The sequence below is a fragment of the Zeus faber genome (assembly GCF_960531495.2).
Source record: "Zeus faber genome assembly, chromosome: 2".
Classification (NCBI taxonomy): Eukaryota; Metazoa; Chordata; class Actinopteri; order Zeiformes; family Zeidae; genus Zeus; species Zeus faber.
This window is the reverse complement of record NC_137189.1, coordinates 13,018,133-13,045,437: the sequence shown is the minus strand read 5'-3', so window position 1 is coordinate 13,045,437 and position 27,305 is coordinate 13,018,133. Positions and strand designations below refer to the sequence as shown.

Here is a 27,305-nt window from a genome sequence, read left to right as displayed (position 1 = left end):
CTTGGGACACAGGAGCAGCTTTTCAGCTTCAAGACTCTGAGCCCTGAGCTGTGGGCATCAAAACACACACACACACACACACACACACACACACACACACACACACACACACACACACACACACACACACACACACACATAGACACTCTAACACACATAGACACAAAAGGGTGGTATCCTTCTCATGGTCGTTGACCCGCGCACCACATCTCCAGACCATGAAGAGACCCAAGCAGCAGACGGGGCCCCTGAGCTTCCTGAATTTCTTCAGTCGAAAGCCCAAATCCGAGCCCAAGCTAGAGAGGCCCTCGGACGCTTGTCCCAGAGAGGAGGTGGCCATCACCCTCACTCCCAGCGAGAATCAGGAGCTGGTGAGGACCAGGCCAAGATCATTGCCATGTTTATTTATTAAAACTGAATGGAAATAAGTTTTATATATATATATATATATATATATATATATATATATATATATATAGTGTGTGTGCGTGTGTGTGTGTGTGTGTATGTATATATGCATGTATATGTGTGTGTGTGTGTGTGTGTGTGTATATATATATATATATATATATATATATATATATATATATATATATATATATATATGCGTGTATGTATTGGAGGGAATACCAGACAGCACATTGCATAATCATATGGACTATATGCACATTACTAAATTATGTCCCTCATCCTAATCTGTAAATTTAAAATGTGTTTTGTTTGTTCGTGTTTTTACATAAAAATGTCACATTCTTATGTTTCTCATACAGTAAATTAATAATAAAATTAATCATAATGTAAAAAAAATAATAAAAAATATAGATAGATGTCTAGTTTGTTTTGTATATCTGAAGTTATTGGGGTAAGGCAGTACACCAAATAAAACGGAAATGTACTGCATCCATGCTTCTGCTGCAAAGTAGAACATGTAATACGACTGTGAATCATTAACCTGTGCAATGCAGCCTCCGCTCTCCTCTCTCCCCCACAACCCCAGATCCTCTGTCCATTAGAGTGTTTGGATAATAACTCAGCAATTTACACTCATTCGGTTGCCAAGAAACCAAGCAGCCAATGATAATGAATTATGTTGCTCTCACATTATTATTATCTGAGAGGACATGGTTATTATGAATAATATGTTAACTTAAAAAAAAAAAGATATTTGTTTCTTACTTTCAATAAATGAATTTGGATTTCTGGAATGTACAACTACTCATTGGACCTTTCTCTTTGGTCAGGGCATCCCGACAGAAGAGGCTGGAGAATCTGGTGCTTCTGGAGCAGAAAGAGGAGAAGGAAGAGGGCGGACGGGGGAGGCCCAGAATGAACCCGAGATGGGTGTGGTGGGTGAGGCGGGTGAGGCAGAGGGCCTGGGCAGCGGCGGCGGCGGCAGTTCCACCGGCATCCTGTCCCTGTCAGCGTGCAGCCAGTACCGGCTGCTGGACGAGCACCTGGAGGAGTGTCCGCTGTGTCTGCTGAGCCAGCCGCGCTGCCACTTCCCCCGGCTGTCGTCTTGCTCGCACCGCGCCTGCGGCGACTGCCTGCGCCAGTACCTGCGCATCGAGATTTCGGAGAGCCGCGTGGGCATTGCCTGCCCGCAGTGCTCCGAGGCCCTGGCGCCGCCTGACGTCCGTTCCATCCTGGACGACCGGGCACTGCTGGAGCGCTTCGAGGAGTACCAGCTGAGACGCTTCCTGGCAGCAGACCCCGACACCAGGTGGTGCCCCGCGCCTGACTGCAGGTGAGGATTCATGGAGGATCCCAAACTCTGTGACACCGGCACCCACATGTGGAGTTTTGTTTTGGACCAAGAATCATATTTTTATTTGCTAAAATAAACTGTAAATATGTCCAAAAATGAGGCATTCCATTAAAGCATATACATTTACACAGGTATATTGATTGTTATATGCTCCTGTTTATCTTATTTTATTTTATTTACTGTGCAACACAGAGATATTGAATTATTATAAAGATGTATTGAATTGGTGATTGATTTGATGATTTTGCACTCTGTGCTGAAGAAAATGTACTTAAAAAATATTTTAATGCCCCCGACCCAGACTCCAGTTGGAAAATCCACTATTCTATTAATGACTGCTCTAGATTAACATTTCAAGATACTTAAAATAGCATTTACTATGATGCTTGAAGTAAACTATCATTGACATAGCATCAAGAAATACTGCACCTCTCAGTGAAACTGTGAGATACTGTTTTCACTACAAAATGAACGGCATATTTTCCCATCACGTGACACATTTTGATTCACAACATGCTGTTTTGTGTCATATGTCATTACAGTAGGTTGCAAAATATTCTCCCCATATTAGATAAGATCATGCTTAATTACTAAAATAAGAATGAATTATTATTATTAATATACAAATAGATATAACACATTTATTATTATTCAAAAATATGAATTGTTATTTCTGTATTCAATTATGAGTAAACAAACTCAATCAATAAAAACGTCACATGAAACTCAAACTACCTCATAATAGAAAATAAACAACTTAGCAAATAAAATTCACAAGTTTTTGACAGGATAGCGACTATAAAAAAGCTTTTCACCGATATTGATTGAGGAAGACAAAAACATCTTTGGAATTGGACTTTTGTTGTCCTTTGACTGTAACGATACCCACCATCGACCCCTAAAGACCACACTGCCACTGCATGACCCTCAGCATTAGAAGACATGACCCATGGCTGCACAGCACCGGATTATGGAAGCATGTGCAGCGCAGTATGTGGAATAGGAACATGACCGGGCTTTGTCACCAACATGGCTGTAGAGCGTCTGCAGAGTGTGGCTGGGGTCCCGTGGCTGAGCCGCAGACTCGCCGTCTCAGTCTCCCGTCCGTGTGTCTCACGCCCCCGAGAGAAAATCAATACGGCGATCTGTCTGACACTGCGCTTAAATAAACAAGTAGTCTGAAGTGTCCACCGTGGAGCCGCAGTGTTGCAACAAATCTTTTAAATTAGAAATAATCTCAGCGGCTAAAGAGCTGGTTTAAAATTCATGCCCCGCCCTGCGTGCCCCCCGCCCCCCACCCGCCGCGCTGTAAACATAGTCTGTGCACGGGGAAATAACCTTTGAAGTTCCTTGGCCTCGGCCGCGTTCCTCAGCCACGTTCCTCAGCCGCGTTCCTCGGCTGCGTTCCTCGGCCACGATCCGCGTCTTCCCTCATCTCTAGCGCACATTCCTAGAGGTCTTAGTGACAGGAGCTTAGTTGGGGATTTCGTAGACTCTAGGAATATGTGTGTGTGTGGGCGTGTTTGTGCGTGTGCACATGTGTGTGTGGCTCGACATGCCTCTCACTATGCAAATGTGTGTAAGTTCTACATTACATGACTACAAAGCCCGTGGGACGTTGTTGTCGATATTTTCTGAATCAAAGAAGGAAAATTGTCACTTTTTGTTTTTGACAGGATTTTTAGAGAACATTACAAATGGACCACGGGCTCCCTTGATGACAACACTGAAAATAAAATATACTGTGTATCGGGGGGTCGCCCTTGTATTCAAGGACACGGGTTGAATTTCCCCGCGTCAGCAGGGGCGCATTCCAGCCAGGTCCATCTTCCCGTCTGCCAAAAAGAGGAAAAATGTAACTCATCCAAGCAGCAAAACTAGAGATGAAATTCCCCAAGACCCAGAACGCACACATGGATCTCCACAATCCTGTAACATGCTATCAAACCCCAGAACTCTCATTATATTCATCCGGTTTCTCTTCCGCTCTCCCTCCCCGCAGCTACGCAGTGATAGCGTACGGCTGTGCCGAGTGTCCCAAGCTGAGCTGCGGCCGTGACGGCTGCGACACGGAGTTCTGCTACCACTGCCGGCAGCTGTGGCACCCGGACCAGACGTGTGACCAGGCGCGCCGCCAGCGGGCGCACCACACATCCGGGGGAAACGATGCCTCTACCCTCTACGTCTTCAACGAGGAGCCCGGAGGAGGTTGCCGCCGCCCTCCACAATCTTTGATGCAGTGTTTTTAATAGTTTTGTCTTTTTTTTTTTTTTATATATATACTTAAAGGCAGTGAGATACTATGATCTACATTGATTGATTGGTTAGACCCATTGAGTTTGATCTGATGGATAGATGGATACATGGATAACATAGATAGATAGATGGACGGATAGAATGGGATGGATGGGAATACACACAATAAACCTATAAATTACCTAGGAGACAATATTTTGCAAATTTGACAATGGAAAGTAAAAATTGAACCAATGAACAATAAAACATATAAATAAACAAAAATATGTCAAATGAACCATAGACATGTGACAATATACAATAATAACAATACAAAATAAACAATAAACAAATAATAAACAAAATTATGTCATAAGCATCCTAAAATAAATAAAAAGCTTTTTATTATTATTGATATATATATATTTTTTTATTTATGTTTTTTTTTACATTTATATTCTCTCTCTCTCTCTCTCTCTCTCTCTCTCTCTCTCTCTCTCTCTCTCTCCAGATGCGGAGGAGATCAAGGCGTGTCCACGCTGCGGCGCCTACATCATGAAGACCAATGACGGCAGCTGCAACCGCATGAATTGCACGGTGTGCGCCTGCCAGTTCTGCTGGCTCTGCATGCAGGAGATCACCGATGTGCACTACCTCAGGTAGGACCTACCTCTGAGTCTAAGTCTAAATTGGCACCTGAGGCTAAAAGAGAGTCAAAATCTGAATTTTGTCCTGACAAGGACATCCATACAACGATAAGATAAAGCCAGACAGCTTGTGGATGTGATGTTGTTTTACACTCCTAGACTCACTTTTGTGACGACATTTACATTGACTGGTATTCGGTTTTACCCACCTCACCTACTGGCCTGGGTTACCCACGTTACCACTTCATATATTTTTTCACCACTGTTAAGCTCACAACGCGTATAGCATGCACAGTTTGTTTTAATAGTGCTCTATCATCAACCCTGAAAATTATCATCCTTCTATTCAATTTACATTCGCTAATGGAGGCATTTAGCACATCACGTCTATGCTACAGCTTTGAAACTGCTCTGCTTTAAACTGCACTTGTTTAAACTGCATGTTCATCAAGACCAGTATTGATTTTTCCCATCTTGGACAGGAGCCCTGCTGGTTTTTTGTCGATACACCTCCATCACATTTCCATGCAACTCTGTGTGCGTGAGTGTGTGTGCGTGCGTGCGTGCGTGCGCGCGCGCGTGCATGCATGCGTGTAAGCCAAGCTGTGAGATTTTCGGGAAATCGATTTAGCTATTTTAAAGTACGAGTTTAATCTCTATGCGACACAATTCGCTGTTCAACTTTTATTGTAAGTGATCCTCTGACCTTATGGCTGTTGGCTAAAGTCAAACTATTTATGATGTGTTTTAGATGGTATCAAGCCTCTGACTGACACACAAGCAATTAAAACTGACATGATGCGGTTGTGACAAATTTGTCTGCGACAGGAAAACTGCATCAAAAGTCATCTGGTTTAAGCTTGGTATTCGTGTTGATTCCCACTTTGCGTGTATGTGAGTTTCCCATGTCAATTCGTTGATGTGTTTACAGACCCCTTATTGTTTACTACTGACCTAAATTTTAGAAAAACACAGGGTTTATCTGGATATACGATGAGTAATGTTACTTACATGCATTGATGCACGTCTGAGAGTTGTATTTCACCTTCAGGTGCTTTATTTTGTCATGTGGACAACATTACAGCAAGTGTCACGTGAACGATTAAAAGCACACTCCTCATGCTATCTAAGTCGAAGAATAAAGTTATAAGTAAGAATAGGTAATAATAATATAGGAAGAAGGGTAGCTCCTAAGTGGCCGTGTAAAATGACGTGGGTAAAAAAGAAATTGCTAAATATACCCAAAATAGAAAACATCAGATAGGAAAGGTTAAAGAATGGAATCGAATATTGTGTCAAAGTAGATAGAAGCAATGTACAATAGGATGAAGTGCAATGTAAACCTGAGATAAAGATATAAACAGGCTCAGCATCAGCAGTGTGATGTCCTGGGGAGAGAAGCTGTTCTTGAACCTGTTGGCTCAGAGCCGGAAGCTCCAGATGGTTGGAGGGTGAACAGGTTGTTGCTGATCGTTCCCTGAGGGCCCTGAGGTTCCCGAGGGCCCTCTCCTCTGAGTGCGGAGGGCCTGCAGGGCCGGCAGGACGTCGGTCAGCAGCAAATGTCCCAAATGTCCCGCTGTAAGCAAAAAGGCTCAGCGTCTCAATGTACATTTGGAAGCTCAGTGCAATAGAGCTGCACAATAAGATTATATCCCACCGTAATTCTCCGCACTTGGTCATTTACACAGTGACATAAAACCAAGTCACACAAACTCATGAATGCATATGAAAAATGAGGCTCGGGTCGAGGAATACCCAAGCTTTCCTTTAATTCAGTGTGTGAAGCCTTTAGAACTACACCTCCACCAGGGGGAGCGTTTTCCTCCGTCCACGGCGCCTCCTCATCAGCGGGTGTCGTCGTGTCTCTGGTCTCCCCTAGTCCCTCAGGCTGTACGTTTTGGGGGAAGAAGCCGTGGTCGCAGACCCGCAAGGTTCTGTGGCAGGTGGGCATGTTGCTGGGAGCGCCGGTGGTCATCTCCCTCATCGCAGGCATCGCTATCCCCGTCATCATCGTGGGGATACCGATCTACATGGGCCGCAAGGTACCACCGCCACTCTGACACCCCCTCTCCCATGATGCAAAAGTTGATGATTTGGTAAAAATAGTAGTAGTTTTCCAAAATAACACCCCTTGACTAAAAATAAGAAATAAATTGGTTAAATGAGTGCACGATTATTTGTGACTTTAAATGGGACCTATTATGCTCCTTTTTACACATGTTAATTTATGTCTCTGCGGTCCTAAAAACATGTTTGTGATTTTTTTTTTTTGTTGCTGAAAAGACCACTCACATTATTCATTAGAGCCAGTCTAAAATGCCTCTAAATCCATTGTGTTCCTGACCCTTTGTTTAAGTGGGAGGAGCCACCCTCCTGAGGCCACAAGTTCTGTGAGCCAATGGGGTTTGAGCATGGGGCTTCCGGGTTCCATTGTATTTACTCGGTAGCTTTGACCGATTTCACCTCGTCAGTCCACCAAATTCTGTTTCTGAACACATTTGAGGTGAGAAATAAGCAATCCAGCTGCTGAATCTTCACTCATATTAGATCTACAAGGCCGCATTTAAAAGTTAGTTCCGACTTTCGATGCCGTGCTCCAAGCGTGTGGGCGACACGGACACCACACTGACGCACCGGGACTCTCAGACATGTTTTTGTTTTCTTTTGTTTCATGTAAACCTCGGTAAATCAAATAAATAAATACATCATACATCATTTTTTATTGATTTTGGTGGAAAAAGCACAGCAGATCGACCGGGGGAGATAACCATAGAAAGAAATCCATGACAAGCTGACGTCAGCTCATGCAGAAAGTAGAAAATACATTTGGAAACCGAGCGTGCAGAACGGACGGAAGCATGAGTGTTTTGTTTACAGCCATTACTTTATCATTTGTTATACCTTATTAATTGACACTTTTGCCACGGTTAATATGAACATCCCACATTGTAACATTATATATATACTGTATGACAGAAAATAAGGAAAAGCATAATAGGTTCCCTTTATGGGAAATCTGTGTTAATATATAATTTCATAGAGAAGCCAAAGGTAAATTACCAAAGTCATGGAGAGTAAACTTCAGTTTTATCAAATGTATTAATTGTAAATTCAAGCTGATATATATATATTTTGTAGTAGTGCTAAGTTTCTCAATATACCACTTCACTAAAAGGGAAGGATAATTTCCCTCTGGATCTGATCCCTCTCATCTCCACAGTCAGATAAAAGTAAAAACACAAAAAACAAACAAACAGGCCTTTTAAGTGGCCTTACAATGTTATATTGTTGTAAATGAAGCCTCCACGGAATATGTATTTTCATATATTTGATCAAATTTTATCTCATGTAGTTTTAAAAATTCACTGCATTGACTCCTTTCACACATATGCAAAGTTCACCCATTTAGCTGCATGGTTACTAGTACGAGGATACGAGGGTTCCCAAACTGGGGTCCACAGCCCTCTATAGGCCCATGGAGGAATTGCATGGGGTCTACAGTAAAATTATTGTTTTATATATGTTTTTTTTATTCTATTGTTTTATATGTTTTCATTTGTTTTCCACACAATATACTCACTTAATTCAACATGATGGTGGGTTTTACGTTTTATTCCAGGCAGAGAGGCCATTGCCATAAATAACATTGGGGACTCCTGTGCTAGTATTTTGATATAATTAACAACAACATATCCTGATGATGTTAATACATTTTAACTTCGTTATCTTCCAGGTTCACGGTCGCTGTAAAAAAAACAATATCTCAGGAAGTAAGCACTATTTAACAGTGGCAAGTGGGGTGATGATGTCAGTGTTTGTGTCTCCGGTCATAGCAGCCATCACCGTAGGTAAGAACTAAACCACAGAATCAGATTTCTTAGCGCTTAGATTCCAGGTCCCTCAGTTTTCTAATAATTTCCTAAAAAAAAAATTGTTCTTATTATTGTTAGTGTATTTGGACAGATGCCAAAAAAATCCATGCCTTTAGTCTCCTTTTAAAGTTTTATGGAAACGACTACAGTATATATTTTTTATTTTCTATTTATAGAGAAAATGTCTTGCTTTTTCCAATTCTAGGAAATCTACGGTCATTTCTAGGAAATTATTTTGGAAGTGAACAGTGCCAATTGTTATTAGGGAATAAATTATCAGATAATTACATGGTATTTTGGGGGATTTTTTTACATATAAACTAATTTCTAGGAAATTATTAGGAAACTAAGGGACAGCTTTTGCCATATCTGCCCTAGAATAGGAAAACAAGTTTGTTTGTTTTTTTTGCAGCAAATGTGGTGAACAAAACTAATACAAATGACATTTTGTCTCAATGATTTATCATAAAATTACGTATTGGACATTGTTTTCAACTCAGTCAAGCCAAGGAACAAAGTTTACGGATAGTGACCTATTCACTTATTAACAAAATGAACAAGTAGAAAATTCTTTGATCACTTTGGGATTTTAAATGAAAAATAAGCTGAAAAAAAGACAACAAATTGGGAGAAAGGAGCATGATTAAGGCTGTCCAAGTCCAGAAAAGGGAGAACATGTGTAAACTAAAACAATAATTCCTCTCTCTTCAATTTACAGTCAAAACTGTTTAGGTTTGCAGTTCACGAGTTAAACCTTGTTTGTTGGCTTCACAAAATACAGAATATTACTCCTTCGTTTATGTGAGCCAGTTTAATATATTCTGCTGTCTGTATATAACTGCTACTGCAGTTAATACTCATAAACAATGGGTGTATCATGCTCCAACATGCCCACGGTAGCATCTATGCGGAGGAAAAGTTAAATACATTTAAATGAGCCTCGGGGGCTGACTGGGATACTCTGAGCCAGAATAATGTGTCAGGGCTGGAGGTGCGACCAGAAAGAAAGAAAAGCCTGAGGTCAGTTCACACCTCGCCCGCCAAGTTCGCTGCACCTCTCACAGCGCTCCATCTGGGAGGGCGTCCACGGCCACGCACCACGAAAACTCTTGACATAATGACACAGAAGCAAACCACATGAAAACAAGCACAAGGTTGTTATTTTAAAAGTCATACACCATTATAAATCATAGACTCTCACAACAATTTGTATTCGTGTAAAGATATACACATTTTACACATTTTAGAAGCTGTTAGAAAATATGCCTAGATGTCGTGCACAACAATCTCGACACATACAGCATATTATAGGCAAGCTTCTGTGTTTTTTAACCTATGTCTTATTCATTCCTATACAGTATTTATTCACATCACAAACCTGCCAAACTACCATTGAAAAACATTCCACTCTGCTGCAGCTTCCCGATGTGCTAAAATGCTGTACAATGGAGCAAAGGCATGATGCTGTAACAAAAAACATAAAATCTACTTTAAAAAAACTGGAAGCTCAATATAATGAGACAAGAGAATATTTTTTTCTTGGTTTTATTGACTCTTTTGCAAAAAAAAAAAAAACAAAAGACAAAATGTAAGAGACTAGAAACAGGAAGTTGCGCTGCTTCCTCCTGGCAACCCGCTGTTGCCATTATGCTTTGGATGTGCTGTGGGAATTGCAAAAACTAGCTTGAAATGAAATGCACTGTTACTTAAAACATGTAGAGAAAAGAAATGCTATGACTTTTGAATGTTTTTTTATGGCTGCAGACCCCACTGGACTGTATCTAAGCACAGTGAGAAGCTGCAGCAGAGTGGTACGTCTCTCACTAGTGAAGCGTTCGGCGAGGTTGTGCTATGAATAGTTATAATGAGGGGAACGAGCATTTTTAATGAGGTCTGGGTTGAGAAAGTCCCAAGAAAAGAATAGGAAAAGAGCCTGTCTTAAATAACTGACTCATTGTCTCCATCACAATTCAGAATAATTGCCATGTTGCTGTTCAAAGACACAGACCAAACGCCCACCTTCATGCAAGCAGAACAATACGTACACACTCCAACCCGTATTAGTACAGAATATGCACACACCCATACACACACACACACAGTGCTGAATCATCTCCCATCATGTCCCAGACGTTTTGGTGACTCATGCCGAGGTAACGTGTCTGGCTGCAGCAGGGATCCTGGAGGCTTCCAGGGTTTTGAGGACGCCCACCGTCGCTTGCGCTGTCACAGGCGATCACTGTGCCGTGCGCTGACGGGCGCTGGCTCAGCGCACAGTCACAGCCACCATTGTACTTGGGGTTGTACACAGTCTTTTTTCCCTTCCTCCCTCCCTCCATCACCTCCCTCCCTCCCTCCATCACCTCCCTCCGTCGCTTTTTCTGTCTCCTGTCGTCCTGCGGCGTCTTTCTCCAAATCTCACTGTCTGGCCTCTATCACTTCCATAAGCTCCCTATCATTTCTCATACTCACACTATATAATAATAACAAGGACATTTCTGCACTTCCACATGCTTGCACTTCCACCTCCATCTGTCTAGTGGTGTACAGTATGAACTGTGCGGCTGTCAGGGCACCCCCTCTCGCTCCAGTTTCACCCCGGCCTCTGCGTCGATTCTATTGGAGCGTCTACTAATGATGCCCCTTTGTTCTGTCTGTGCTCCACACCGTGTTCCCAAATTCCTATCTCATTCACCAGTTGCGTAACCTCAAAAGCGGAGGAAGACTTTGGGGTGGGGTGGGTGAAGGTTATATGAGTGAGGGGAGAGAACAGGAAAGGCTCTGTGGTGCAGTGCAGTGTACGGCTGTCCATATTTAGGACCTTTGGGACCGTAAAGTATAGTAGAGTCTCTGGCTCACGTTGCCTGTGTTTGTCCTGCAGGTGTGGGCATTCCGCTCATGCTGACTTACGTCTACGGGGTGGTGCCCATGTCGCTCTGCAGAAACGGCTGGTGTCGCCCGCAGAGCGAGCCCCCCGACTCACACAAGATCCAGCTGGAGGACCTAGCCAGCTGTGAGTACAGGATCAGCCCCGGTCCAGCTTAGTTTAGCCTGGTTCCGGCACTATTATCCAATTAAATAGGAATGTGACACACATATCAGTGTTTGCTCTTCCAACGTTTGGCCTGATCTGATGAAGTTTCAACTTCTCTTGAAGATCTCCTATTTTCCCATGTAGTCAGCGACCACTGGACGGGTCAGAGCAACCCAACGCACGCCGACACCAGCGTCCAGGAGGTGAAGGTTAGCGTGCAGGAGGTGGGCGTGCTGCCCAGTACCAGCACCGGGAAAACCACACCTCCCCCCGAGGGTGGGGGAGGCTGTGGGGTGTCGGACGGAGCAACGGAACGGCCTGGGTTCATCCGACAGGACAGCCCGTCGCAGTGCGAGGTGGTCGTGGAGGTGCCTGGCAGGAAACCAGATGACACGCAAACCTTCGCTCTGAGGTGAACCCGCCCTCTTTCCCTTAATCACGACCATTTTTCCTTTCCCCTCCGATTTAACGTTCCAGCCATTCGGTCTTTCAGGCTGTGAACTATCAGATGTTTCATTCAAATACAAATTGTTGTTTTTAAAAGAAGGTATCCATGTGCCATTTAAAAATGTAATTCAGCAATCGTTGAATATATTTCATTAAGAGATATGTCTTGACATGGATGGGACCATTTCCCTGAAACTTCTCCTTGCTCTTGTTTGTTGTCGCAGGGACCGCACCAACATCAAGGTGCGGGTGGAGATCGAAACCCACCCCCGCAGCGCCCGGCAGAGCAGCCTGAGCAGCGTCCTGTCCGGTCGCAGCTTATCAGTGGAGTCCCTGGGACACGCCCGCTCCCAGTCCCAGGGCCACCTGTGTGCCTCGGAGCGTGAAGACAAACGCGAAAGCCAGACACCGGGAGGGGAGTCAGGAGGAGAGGGAGAAGGGACCTTCTATCCCGTCTTTGAGTTCGATTGTGTCTGAGGTCGTTCCCAGTCCAGGCCACGCCCTCGGTTCGGGGAGATGAGTGTTTGAGGGTTTTAATGGAAGGTTAACAAGTCCACAGGCTGACGAGACATTGGCTTGACCTGAGAATAATAACTGGCACGGGCCACTTCCTGGGCCCCGCCCACCAATTGCCTTCCAGCTCTGGCCTCCAAAGAGGAAGAGTGAGTCAAGGAGGAGAGTCACTGAGGAAGAAAAAGTGTGCGTGCGTGCGTGCGTGCGTGCGTTTGTGTGAAAGAGTGTTGAGTGTTTGAGTTTTGAGTGTCACGCAATGGCAGGAAACAACAGTAGAGGAGTCGCTCAATAAGCAGACAGGCACTCGCCAAAAATCCGGGGGGTACAGAAATGATGACAGAGTTGAGAGCAACATGACTTGAAGCATGTGAGCGGACTTGTCCAGAGCGTTTTCTACTGTGTTCACTGGGAAGACACTTCCTGATTTGCCATCTAGTTGAATCCCTCTTCTTCTCCTGCGGCTATACTCCCGTGCACCCTCCCCCAAATAACCAACCCCCAACTTCAATGGAAAATTAAAGAGATTGAGAAAAGCATGTTTTGGGTTTTTTTAACAGGGAGAATTTAAATCAAACATACGTATATATATCAAATGCTTCTCAGAGGACGCCTCTCACACAGGGCCGACATTAAAACACGTCTGTCTGATGCTTTCCCTGGTGTTTCAGGACACAGTGTTCCCATCTCAAGGTGTGCGAGGTAAAACGTAGGTGAGAGTCTTTACCTTGGAGAATGACTCCGTCTAAATGAATTTATATGCATATAAAGTCACAGCAATTCTTTTTTCTGTAGCAGTACTCCGTCAACATTTGAGGATTGAGGTAAAGACTGTTTGAAGCGGCATTAGGGCTTGTGATCACCGTCATCGATATCGGCCAGTCTCAGATCCAAAGTCTTCCACTCATGGAGACAGGGCACAGTGGCTCTCGTCGGAGGTATGCATTCTGTTCACTATTGCAATTTTCTGACCTAAGGCAGAACGGATTTCATTTTAAATTCGGGGAGGGGGGAGGATTTGCTCCCTCTCTCTCTCTCAAGCATATCCTAATGCAGTGTTACTTTTAATGGGGTTATAAGCAGCAAGGTCTGCAAAAGTCTAAAGAGTTTCAAATGTAATAGCTGCATGACCCACAACTTGCAAAATCCGGGTTAACACTCGCACACGCGCAGCGGTGTGTTAACTGCAAACGATAAAACACAAGGAAGCCATTCAAATTATCACAGAGCACCAAAACTACAAACAGCCGCATGCCACCTCAGGCTACTCCATAAGGATCCCTTCTAGATGAATTATGAGACAATGACAAAAACATTTACTGTAAAGATTCCTGATTGTGAAACAAGCTCAGATTGAGCTGTCGAGGCGAAATAAAGATTTCACTATGAAGGAATAAAGAAAGAATGTGCATTTGTTTTTATTTGTCAGACTAATTTCCTGTGCTGTCTCGAATGCATGTAGTAGATGAGATGAGAGACCAGAATAATTCATCTTTACCATCTGCAGTAAACTGTGAACATGTAATACCTCGTTTGAACAACAGGGGGCGATGATGTGCAGCTAATTACAGTCTGCCTACTCCTTCAGAAATCATCTTTTTCCAGAAAGGGAACACTTAAAATTTTGAAGGTGTGTGTTAAGTTCTGGCAGCTGAAGAACACATTCAAATGGGGAATATTGCTCTTTTCCCTATTTAATTTTGAGAAAATAATAAAAGATTCTGCTCCAGTTTTTTTAATGGCCTAGATTAAATCAGAATTTTTTTAACCACAATTAGACATTTTTCAGCATCGCCAACTCCACAAATAGGTGTCTCAATTAAAGATGGTAATCCACAAGATTGTCTGTGTGGGGTGGGATCACACCACAAGTCCCAGAATTTTGTTCAAAAAATAAATCAACATCCACGTTTACCCTCCTCACTCTGGGGCGCGGAAATTATTTTCTGATTCCGATCTGATTTTATCCCCACCACTTGAGTTTGACGGGGAGATATTTTTTTCACCCAAGGGTGCTGTTCGACCTCTGTGAATTCTCATCCATATCGACAGTCATCCGTAACATATCGTCCTCCTAGCCCGCGCCCGATCAGCGTAGTCCGATCGGGAGAGGCGCGGCGGACCCTGCCGCCAACTATGAAAACATCATGTAGAGGAGTACATGCGTAAAACAAATACATTGAATGGCCGTTTGGTATAAAGTCCCGGGTCGATCAAATATATCGCACGGATCAAATTTGGATTCTATTCCGCAAAATAATAGCACGGATTACCACTTTAAAATGGAACCATTCAATTCAATTGAGGTCAATTGAATCGAGCCGGCGGAAGGGGCGTGGCTAAAGGTGAAAAGGCCACGCCCCTTACTTGCTGCAAGGAAAGGGCGCAGCGCTCACTTCACTAGTCCCGTGTTCCGGGGGAGGGGATGCGGAGGGATACCGGGGAAACTTGTCCCGTCGCAGCGGTTTTTAGGTTGTTGTTGTTTGTTTTTTTGTTTGTTTTGTTTTTTTGTTCGCTTTCCGCATCGCTCGTCGGAGGAGGAGGAGGAGGAGGAGAGTCCAGGCACCATCTCCGCCTCCACCTCGCCGAGCGCCGCGTCCTCCACCTGCAGCCACCCTCAGGATGGACGCGCTGAAATCAGCAGGGAGAGCCATCATCAAGAGTCCCGGAGTCCCGCGCCACACATGGGGAACTTCCAAACACGAAAGTAATTAGGTTTCATTTCGACATTTACGTTTTTTTTAATCTTTGCATTTTTTGGAAAATGCAACCAAGTCCTTCCTCAGTGGGAGCGACGGCTCCACGTGCAGTGGATGCTGCAGTGTAAATACTGTGATACATGTCAAGTAGTGTAAATAATGCGATACATGGCATGCCGTGTAAATACTGTGATACATGTCAAGTAGTGTAAATAATGCGATACATGGCATGCCGTGTAAATACTGTGATACGTGTCAAGTAGTGTAAATACTGTGATGCATGCCATTTCGGTGTAAATACTGTGATGCATGTCATGCGGTGTAAATACTGTGATGCATGCCATTTCGGTGTAAATACCGTGATGCATGTCATGCAGATCATCACTAAGATGCTTTTCTCCATTGGTGCCTCCTGTTAATCCACATGTGTTCAATGCACAACTTGCAAACATTTTATTTATTTATTTATTTATTTGTTTATTTTTAAACAAATATTCGTTGTTTAAATATCAAATCCACTGTACTATGTCGCTTTTAATTCTGCCTGAACACTCCTAAATCCAATTCTGTTACTTGGCGTGTGTGTGCGCGTGCGCGTGTGTGTCCATACCTTGAGTGCATGTAGGTTAAATAAATGAGAATAAAACGCCCTATTCTCTGTGGTGTGATAGGAATGCAGGGCGGGGTGCTCCCATTCCCACTGACTGTACTCCAGGTAACCTTAAGGGTTTATCATCCAAAGTGAGATCTAAATAGAATACATATAGTACAACTCCCAAAGGGATTAATTTGGATATTTGTTTCCGAGACCCGTATTCTTATAGAAAGCAAGCCGGCCGCTTGGTGAACTGCTAAATTTCACAGCTAATAGAAAGTGTTGAGCTCCTTGACACTCTCCAGGGAACACTGCACATGAATTATTGAATTTAAAGTGTGAGCCAGTGGGATTTAGACATGCTCTCATCAGATTAGCTTTTTAATGAGGCCTGCTTGTCTTTGAACACAGCTTTGGGAAGAAAAACATTTTTTTTTTTTTTGCCGTTCTTTCAAACACAAGACGTCAACGATAAGTGACAAGCTGTCTCAGATAATTTACATTTTTTATTAATTTTTTTGGTTTGTTTTGGCCAAAGACTCGAGAGATGCTGTCGTCCTGGTGATCGTGACGACCATCATCACGGCGCTCACCATCGGCAGCATCATCACCACAGTTGATGTGTATGAATCAAGCCAACGGTATTGACTCATGGTCACTCACATGGTTTAAGGCAGCCATCGTGGTCTCTTTGTTATTGTTTTTGGCAGAGGGGGAAGAATGACATTGTAAGTGCGGGAACGAGTCGGACTCCCGAAGGCGTGAATCTATGCTTGAATCGGGCTGGAAACGATGTGAAATCGGCGTTGACACTCGTCCATGGACACAGAGGGTGACAGCCAACGTCCAGAAGCTCCCCAGCGGGCAATGTTTTTTTTTTAAATTTTTTAATTTTTATTTTTTTATAACAGCGTGCGGGGGAACGTGTCAAGGACTGGGCTCCGCATTGGCAAACACGGCTCAACGCGGCAGCTGCCTGCCAAACAATCACACAAATAAGGTGTGATTTTTTTTGAGCTGACTGTGATGCATTCTAATACGTTGGCAGCCCCTGGGGCTGTTGACAGGAAGTTGCGTTCAGTGTTGTGGAGATAAATTTCTCGTTTCACTTCAATCAGAATACCAACTGAGGAGCGAAAACAAACACGCGTTGCGTGCCAGGATGTTTGGTAGTCGTCTTTTTATCATGCTTATCGTTGACGTTTGGTGGAAAACATGTTTGAAATTCAAACAGCTTACTTACGTCAATACTTGGTGGTATGAAGGGCATCAGATTTTGAATCCCTGAGAACTATGCTTCCCCATTGGGCCATGTAGTCCCACCTCACTCAGATATAATGAGCTGTCCAACAGCCATTTGACATGTTCTATTATAGTCTGGCCGGAAAAGAGGGATTTGAACATAGATCCAGTGAGGGATTTTTGGAGCTGTGTACATTTGTTGTTTGGTAAATCTGGCTTTAAAAACCTTTTATCCAATGGCATATTCTACAGCTGGTAATACAGCATGACGTAATGTATTCATGTAAAAAAAAAAATCATGTTAAAATGTGGTGGTAATTGGTATGCCTTATGGATTGGATGAATTTGGAAAATTTCTCCTGGAAAATGGCTTAAGAAATCCACAAGGAAAGATTATTATTATTTTTTTTAAGGCTCCGTGATATCAGCTTTTACAAATGGAAACTATATTGAAGACATCGTATTCGGAGTTGAATATGTCTCTCAATCCCAGCACACAATGTCACAATGTCAAGGTACCTGAGGTTATTAACATAAACGGGACGTCTCCGTGGCCAAACATGTTGAACCCTCCCCCACTGCAGATCTTTAAATCCCACTGCCTTCGGTTTGCACCATAGCCCACTGATTAAACTTGAGTATATCAGTATATTGATGAATAATAGTAACAGATGTGGATGTTTTTGCTGAGGGGTGCATGTGTAGGAGTGGTCTGCGGCCCGCTGGTCATCTGCTGGGGTCAGTGACTCCATGAGAGGAGGAGTGGGAGTGGGAGCCATCGCTCTGAATCTCATCACGACCCCGCGGAGTGTGAGGGTTTGCCCTTGGCACCAAGGACTTCCGCGTGCACGTGCACGCTGCTGCTCCTCTGTCACAGTGTGGTAACTCTGAGAAGTGGTGGCATTCTGGGATGCACAGTATGTCTTTGTTATGATTGAATTGAACGGAGTGATGTACGTTAAATGAATGCCTTATGATCGTGGAGCCATCATGTAAATGAGCAGTTGTGCAGTCATATCAAAATTATGGAAATGGATGCTAATTTAATTCAGTTATTTTTAAACGCAAACAGATACTTGCGGTTCAGTTGTATCCTCCGCCTTAGTGATATGCACTGTGCACACACACACACACACTCACCACCTCGGGTTGTGAGGAGGACAGCGAGTGGACGTCCCTCCATTCTGAGGGCAGTGAGATATGAATTGTGGTGGAACTAGACCGTTGGAGCCTGTGGAGATATTAAATCAAAGGCTGCACAGGGTGACGTGCACAGTCAGCGGTGTCAATGATGCCGTCCCTCAAGGAGCAATTATCGCAACCCTGTTTTGTTTTTTTTGTTTGTTTTGTTTGTTTGGTTTTTGTTTTTTTTAAGTGCTGTGGGGTCTGTGACTAAAGGAAAATAACATATGGGAAATGGAAAGAGGATGTGGAATAAAAGAAGAATGCCCAGGGTGAGGGCCAAAAGACAAGGTGTCTCAAAATGGCTAAAAGTGTAGTGTCTATAAACATAACAATTGTTGAATTGGGAAGAGCTGGAGAAATTGTGAAGGCAGAAAAATTATATATTATAATCGTTGTCCAGGATCCAGTGTCTTAGATAAAGGGCATCGAGGTGTCAAGCTGTTTTCTTTTTCTTCCACCTCATTAGGCTCTCGGGGGCAGGGCCCACTGGGTTAACATCTGAAAAGTACATTTGGAAAAAATATATAATAGTCCACATTAAAAGATTCCCAAGTTAGTGAGCTGAGATTCAGTGGAAGATCATTCAATTGAAGAGACGGTTCAACTTTACCCTGAATAATTCATATTTATAGACCCATTCAATTAATGTAGACATTGCATTGAGATTGATCTACAGATGATAATTGCTGTTTGATTATAGCTTATCACTGTGATGGCTTTTCCTTTGAGTTATCACCTGCTGCCAGTGGGCTATGGAATAGAGTTTTAGAGGAGAACATTTTCAGACATTATTTTTAAATTAGAATTAAATCATGTATTTATTAATTAATTTTATATAAAAAAAACAAAACAATCATTTTTATATGAAATAAAGATAAGTAAAATAATCGCATTTATAATTTATTTTTTTCCACACACCCGAAAGAGCGCTTTAAGTGACTGCGAGACCTTTTTGACTTTTCTCACTCTGGACGGAGCAGGATCCTGCCTGTGCCTCTCCCTGAAAAGGATGATTTGTTTGGATTACCATCAAACGAAACGCCGTCCCACTGACAGCTCTGCACGCACTTTTGCTTCTGCTTTTGCTTCCTACCGCACAACATTTTAGTTTGTGCAGAACCTCTTCACTTACATTTTAAGATGCATTTTAAGTAAGATTGCGTTAAGTGCGTCTGCCATTAAAATTGATGTTGTTCGTCGATAGTTTTGATGTATTTTCAGAGAGCAAATGCTGCTGATACGTTTATTGTGTTGAAGTGGGGTTACGTTATGGTTAATGGCATTCATGATATGCTCATAACTTATGAATCATTTTCTGCATTAATTTCCTGTGTTCCACAAACTATGTGGGAGGAAAAAGGAAATCTAGTCTCACACGCTCACATTTATTTCCCGACCAAATCTTGTTTCCCAGTTATGGGCTGACAGATACAGAACCTAGTGCTGCTTTATTCCTGGTAAACGAGAGGATTTCAAAATAGAAACCACTTTGACTGTTGCTGCTTTTTTTTTTTTTTTTTTTTTTTTTTTGGGCGCAAATCTCAGTAGATAAGCATTTTCACTAGTAGTTTTAAACACATACACACAGGCTATATTTTCCTCTGTACTAATTCTTGTATAAACTCGGACTATTTTTCTTCTCTCCTCAGCCTTAAATCCTGAAGAAAGCTTAGTGGGAGCCCATCTGTCTTTTATTTCATTTATTTTCCATGGATTATGAAAAACAGATTACTTGTTAAAGATACACTGAAGACTGACCTGTTTCATTCGAGTGGAAATATGTACAGATAGTGGATGGAATAATAATGCTTTTTCTGGCTCACTGGGTTGTTGTTGGAGGGAAATAGTGAACAGTTCTGTTGGAAGTGCAATATAGATTAAAGAAAAATCGTATTCTGTGAAGCGTTGCGTCAGGTGAGTTTGGGGTTGCCAGGTACTGTACAGATTGCATTGCCTCACGCCCGAACATTAGCTGAAATAAAACGCAGCTGACTGAACTGACAACCCTGCAGTCAAAAATAGTTTACAATGTAGCTGCATTAAAAAATAATGGGGTTTTTTTCGTTTTCATATTTCCTCATCATAAAGAGCATACATGCTGTATCGGATTTTCAGACGCTGGAATGTGTATTCCCCTAATTTCACAGGAGCTATGCTAGTTGATCCCATCTGCAGCCTTGCATTGAGCTAACGAGGTTAGTGTGCAGCCCACCAAAATGTTGGCTCTGAGCAGACAGGGATGAAATTGGTATGGATCTTCTCATCTGGATCTGGGTGAAATAGACCACAAAAAAAGAATACACCAAAGGCTTGAATACAAGAGACTTACAGTACTGTACCTACCCTCCCGTATGTCCCTATGGCCACATCATTCATTAAATTGTCTTAAACTATGTATACGATTTTTTTTTTTAATATTTGATTTTAAAATATGACGCCTCTTTCTGTCAACTCCTTTGATTGTTTAAATCGAAATCTTTTACAATCTGTAGATGAACAATCTCGTGGCCCATGGGTGTATATTGATTTTGTAATATCTTCAGAACAAACTTATTCTCAGATATTGCATTTTTTTTTTTTTTTACTAAATCTCATATTGGTCTATTTTTATTTCTTCCAACCCCACCATCTCTCTGCTACCAAGCTTCATTTATATTCTCACACATGAAGTCTGTTTATATTTTGCACTGTTGATTTGAACCTAACAAAGATATTGATTAAGAGCCTGGGCTTCACTTATTAAAAAGTACACCTCATCGCATTCCACTTTCTGCTATGACATACACGTGATCATTTTTATTCTCTCTCCCTTCATTGATTTTCTTTGTGAGGCTCTAGAGAATTGTGTGTGTGAGTCCAGTCAACACAGTACAGTATATTCCCGTTTCAAGGTACCTTAGTGAGTTGTAAAGGGTTACATTCAAATTCAGTTACTCTACCAAATACACTTTTTTTTTTTTTTTCTCACTATAAACCCAAAGTGTCTGTGATTAAAATGATATGGACAAGCTCAGACCGAAGAACAGCCAACCTGTTAAGTAAACTACACCCATCATCCACAACATTAAACCACTGACAGGTGAAGTGAATAACATGGTTCATCTTGATACAGTGCCACCCGTCAAGGGGCTGGATATATTAGGCAGCAAGTGAACAGTCAGTTCTTGAAGTTTATGTGTTGGAAGCAGGAACAATGGGCAAGCGTAAGGATCTGAGTGACTTTGACAAGGGCCAAATTGTGATGAATTGACGACTGGGTCAGAGCATCTCCAAAACGACAGGTCTTGTGGGGTGTTACCGGTATGCAGTGGTTAGTACCTACCAAAAGTGGTCCAAGGAAGGACAACCGGTGAACCAGCGACAGGGTCATGGACGCCCAAGTGCTCAGTGATGCACGTGGGGAGTGAAGTCTTGCCCGTCTGGTCCGATCCCGCAGGAGAGCTACTGTAGCACAAGCTGCTGAAAAAGATAATGTTGCTATAGCCCATTTCCCACATGGAATCAGCGAACATTGCTGGATAAAAACAATCTGGCAAAGGCAGTAGGTGGTCATTCCCACATTGGTGTACCTTTTAAGGAAAAGTTCCATATGGAGTCTATTCCCCGCATGCTGTAGATGACTGTTATGGATACATTACGTAATGCTCGTGCGAGAGGTGTCTAATATCGCGCGAGACTGGGCAACAGAGTCTGTTTTTAGACTAGCGCCTAGTCCCACTTCTACCTCCGCTGACGGAGCAGGGACAGAGCCCTCGTCCCCGGACGCAATAACCCTAAACCCAATGGTAGTAAAAATCAGTGGGATCATTTTCAACCTGTTCTACACTATCTGCTCCCAGAGAAGGAACATTCTCCACCCGTTCTACCTCTGTCCTGTCGGGTCCAAAGCTTCGGTGCAGCCGACGAAGCACTTGTGCCTGATGTCACCGCACCCCTAACTGTAAAAGACATGTCCGGGGTCTGAGTGGCTTTTCTTAAAAATAAAAAATACTAACATTTAAGAAATATGACCTTTCAAGTCAGTTATTTATGAATAATATGACCACTGACACGGGCAACCACCTCTCTGGCCGGTTTCACATCCCTTCTCCCCCCACCCCCCCATGCTAATGCTAGTACTAACGACTAGCGCCATCTTGTCATGCTTCATAGAAACTGCAGTGGAAGACCAATTTCACATTAATTACAGTCAAAACATTAGTCATAAAGTATGTAGAGCAAAGGTTTTACATTTATTTATAGGGTGAATATATAAAACTAGGAAGACACTGTACTAGTTATAAAGTAATTTCAAATCAATTTTCCATCCCAATGTATTTTTGTATTTAAGTAGGTACCAGTCGGTCATTATCGCCAACTAACCCCCTGTCGGCAGTTATTTTGCGATAATGACCGGCTGGCAGTACATTATTCCTATAGCGCAAACTGAACTATTAACTATTGAATAACATACGAAAAATATCTCTTCAAGCCTTACCCATCTCCCCTCTTTCACTCCCCTGTTCTCTTTTCTGTTAACTCTTCCTTTGTGCTTCTGCACCATATACCCTAAACATGTACTGACTCTATGGTTTTGCTGTTTCAAGATCAAGTACTGTAGGTTCCCCGGCCCCGAAGTGAATAATGCAGCACTAGGCAACTGTGGGACCCTGGTTTTTTTATTTATTTATTTTTTTTAGAGAGCGACTCGCCAACAGTGTTGTTGTTATCTTACACACACACTCATAATATACACACACTTTAAAAATTCACAAAACGCAGGCTTCCTGTTCAGAGTCTCATAGCGATGTCCTGACATCCCGGTCTCGCTGTGTTTGATGTCTGTGGCAGCTGCCTATGAAATAGGATATGCTGTCACTCTCATGTAATACTCTTTTTGAAGATTTTTTCTATTGTTGTGTGTGTGTGAGAGAGAGGTAGAGGTGTGTGGGGAGCGAGGGAGGGAGGGAGGCGGGGGTGAGAGAGAGAGAGAGAGAGAGAGAGAGAGAGAGAGAGAGAGAGAGAGTGTGACGGTGCCTTATTTATATGCAGCGTGCATTTTGGTGTAAGATGATAACATATTTGAGAACCCACTGCAGTAGATCCTTTTCCATTTCCTGAAAGATTAGTACTATGATTATATTCCGTAATTAAGGTATCATCCCCCCCCCCCCCCCATCATCATCAACAGTTCATTCGAAATATGTTGACAACCAAGATATCCAGATGTCCTGTGGGGGGGGAAATAAAAAATAAATTGTATTGTTATTATTCTAGCCTTTCACTAACGTGCATACTGCATGTTGGTGGAAGGCTAGATTTGCTGTTCATTTGCTGTTAAGTGTTATTTTTGAGGTTGGGTTTCTGTGCTCATGCTGCCAAACACAAAAAGGCGCATAATGTGTCACATGGGACTACGGACAGTTCAGTGAGTTGGGTGACGGTGCCTCGTTTGAACCGTATGCAGTATGCTGGAATGATGAAAGTACGCCTTTTTAAAAAGAGTCTTAGAGGATTCTTGATTTCTCGATCGTCAACCGGATTTGAATGAGCTGTTGATGTTTTAAAAAGCATGAAGGTGATAATATCGTCAACCTTTTAATCATTACAGGGAATGGAAGGTGACCCACTGCAGTGGGTGTCAAACATTTTATAATGGAGGAACCCTCTTTTTGTTCATATTTTTGGTTTCTAGAAAAGTGAACAAGTTGCTGGTGTGTCATGTGTTCAGCTTAATTGGATACAACCGCTAAGATGTTGTTGGGTTTTTTTGTTTTAACTGTTGGGTCTTGGAGAGACCCCTGGTGCTCCATGGCCCTGTTTGGGAAGCTGTGCTTGCAGTGGCCACTGTCTCCATGGCACTGAAGATGAATGGACAACTGTTTCTCCTGATGATGATGATGATTATTATTATTATTATTATTTATTATTTCCAATAGATTGGAATACAGATTATGATTTTATATGTTATTGAGTGATTTGTATTTTAATTAATTTAATGATTGATTGTTTCTCCTATGCTGTCATATGAATAATGTGATTTATTTTAAGTAGAAAAAGGGACTTTAACACATTTAATCACACACTGACTGGACAGTTGTTTCTTTTTTGGGGGATTACAATCATTCCCACACCGTTGTATCTAATCTTTGACACCCTTAAAAAATGTTTGAGTCCAGGGCCTCGGCAGCCCTGTGAGTTCGACGTCCATCAATCTGAAATCTGCTTGAGTGAAGTGCTCCACGGCTTCAGAGCAGATTCCCACAGGAAGCCCCTCGTCTATTAAATAGGAGACACAGACACACACACACACACACTCACTCACACACCCCCTCACACACTCTCTCACTCACTCACTCACTCACTCACTCACTCACTCACTCACTCACTCACTCACTCACTCACTCACTCACTCACTCACTCACTCACTCACTCACTCACTCACTCACTCACTCACTCACTCACTCACTCACTCACTCACCCACCCACTCACTCAATCACTCACTCGAAATGAGCTCAACTCCTCAGCGGCTCGCTCAGCACTTAAGGTGTAATAGAGGATTAAGCCCTGGTTATACCTTTGCACCGGCAAAGCCAACAATCCTCCAAACAATCTGTTTCCTGAGAGTGGAACTTGACATTGAAGAATGAATCCTCTGTTTTCTTGTGCTTTCTTTACTGCCCTTAAATTTAAAACCAGCGCTCAGATTGTTGTTTTATGAATGGATTTCTCTAAGTGATGGAGAAAGCCATTTATAGCTCATGGAGATGTGGAGATGAAAGCCAACACACTCCAGGGGTAAGAAAAAAAAATTGTTAATCAGTGGAGAGGAAATCACACAGTGTTTGAATTGCTAATGAAAACAATCTTTCCACGGTGCAAGATGATTATCTTTTCTGAATAAATAGCCTAAAGCAAAGATTTTCCTCTGTGTGGGAGGAGCCGCGTTGTTCATAGTGAAATGTTATTTTGGGGCCATTGTGGGCAAGTCTATTACAATGATATCTTTTCATGTTTTGAAGGGTCTGTCCTTCATTTAAAAAACATAATGTAAATCATGTGTTGCTGTGCTGTTTATAATGTGCGATAAACCTGTTTTTGAGATTTCTATGGTGATAATAAATGATAAATTAGGAATTTCACTGGGGCTCAAACTGAGCCAGAATTTGGCTTTCGCAGACTGCAAATTTGAGTTGATGTTTAAGATTCACGCTATATAAATGAGCTTGATATAGCATCGTTAGCTGCCGGTGTTCTTTTCCCGCACATTCCCATCATACATTATATACATTTTTATACCGCGGTGACAGGAAAGAACAAAGTGCAGCAGCCATAAAAGTTACTCCACTATGCATCCACTCCAGTTGGCAGCAAAAAGAGCATTTCCGCATTAATGCAATGTCAATTCTTATTATGTAATTATAATTGAATAGAGAGTGCACCACACTTGTTGCATCGAAAATATAATTTCATAATTCATGAAGCTCTTTCCTGTGAGGGGGAATAACATACTAATGTCCCTCGGTCGATGATAAGAAGCTGTGGTGAAGAGATGACAAGCAGGATGTGTGATTTGTCAAACAAAGGCGGTTTTAAAATAATTAATTAGTCCTCATCATCAAGGCTCTTATTTTTGGAATAAACGGCAAAATTCTGTATTTGCTACCTCTCCACCCTGGTTTAGTGTATTCGTTCTGCTAAAAAACTGCCCCTGCCGCTTCTTCTATCACTCTCCCCATTTCCCTTAAAAGCTCAAATGCCCAAAAATAAGTTTACAGTGCAAGGATATGCAGCATCCCCCGGTTGGATGAAATAATAATGCATTGGCAACAGGCATTGCTGTAAAATTCATCATTTCCCCGTTTTCCTGCTGCCCAATCAGGGTGAAGGTCAATTGGGCAAACGCATCAATCTCTACATTTTTGCAGTGATAAATCTAGGCAAAGTTTTTTATTCAAGAAAATAATAATAAAAAAATTCAACAAATTCAAAAACATTCTTCAACTTAATTTTTTTTTTAAAGGCACTTGGTTTAAACCACCATTGTTAAATTTTGAGTAATTTTCTGAAAATATAAAACTTTTGAGGTCAGATAATTCCATCCTATTTGTTCCTCTGGTTAAAATAACATGCGCGACCAATGTCATTTTAAGGCGATAAAATCGTCAAATAACTTTGATCCATATATTACTTATAATCAGACACCACCGATCAGCCACAACATTAAAACCACCACTAATAACTAATACAAATTAGTTTACTTCTACTACTACTACTACTATAACTACCACACTACGTGCAGGACCCGGGTGTCCTGTTTACATCAGAACTGATCGGAGATGGAGCCGATAAGATAAAAACCTGTGTCTATTGCAGGGTCATTTGACTCGGGACTGAAACCTGGATGTTACTTTTCCCTCTAATGACAAATGAAGAATGTTAGTGGGTGTTACCGGGATTTCGGCGCAGTGGGAAAGGGGCATAAGTTGCGAGTTAAGGCTCCCATGGATCGGGCTTGTTGTTCCAGCACATCCCGCAGATGCTCGATCGTATCGGACCCTTACCACGGCCATCCACATGAAGTAGAAGAAAACATGATTTATCAGAGCAGGCCAACTTCTTCCATTGCTCCATGGTCCAGTTCTGATGCTCACGTGTCCATTGTAGGCGCTTTCAGCGGTGGACAGGGGTCAGCATGGACACTCTGACTGGTCTGCAGCTACACAGCCCCTTAAGCAGCAAGCTGGGATACACTGTGTGAGCCTTGGGGCGCTCATGACCCTGTTGCCAGGTTCACCAGTTGTCCTTCCTACCAGGAACACCCCACAAGACCTGCCATTTTGGGGATGCTCTGACCCATTCGTCTAGTCATCAACTTGCTGCCTAATATATCCCACCCCTTGACAGGTGCCATTGGAATGAGATGAGACATGTTATTCATTTCAACTGTCAGTGGTTTTAATGTTGTGGCTGATCTGTATATTTCCTTATTAGTTCTCAGTTTACTTGCATCATGACTCAACATGACTCATGAAAAACTGTCCTACTCTTCTACTTAATTCTGTGGACTCTTTAAAAACAAAAAAAAACAAAA

General features: G+C 42.5%; 2 protein-coding genes across 2 annotated transcripts in view; both read left to right on the top strand.

Annotated features, from left to right (window-relative positions):
- Positions 1–218: 218 nt before the first annotated feature.
- Positions 219–12,477, top strand: LOC307246786 (E3 ubiquitin-protein ligase RNF19A; the record flags this gene model as incomplete). The annotated part of the gene is made up of 9 exons (XM_080022806.1): positions 219–371; positions 1,242–1,744; positions 3,768–3,973; positions 4,512–4,659; positions 6,527–6,689; positions 8,381–8,495; positions 11,401–11,532; positions 11,677–11,965; positions 12,225–12,477. The coding sequence occupies 9 exons, from the start codon at positions 219–221 to the stop codon at positions 12,475–12,477; spliced, it is 1,962 nt and encodes a 653-aa protein (XP_079878932.1).
- Positions 12,478–15,132: 2,655 nt separating this feature from the next.
- The window catches only part of LOC307246777 (low density lipoprotein receptor adapter protein 1), a gene marked incomplete at both ends in the record, with an annotated part of 42,871 nt that continues 30,698 nt past the window's right edge, over positions 15,133–27,305 (top strand). The window contains one exon of the mRNA XM_080022794.1: positions 15,133–15,217. Within this exon, the coding sequence (XP_079878920.1) occupies positions 15,133–15,217 (85 nt within the window). The remainder of the gene's footprint in view (positions 15,218–27,305) is intronic.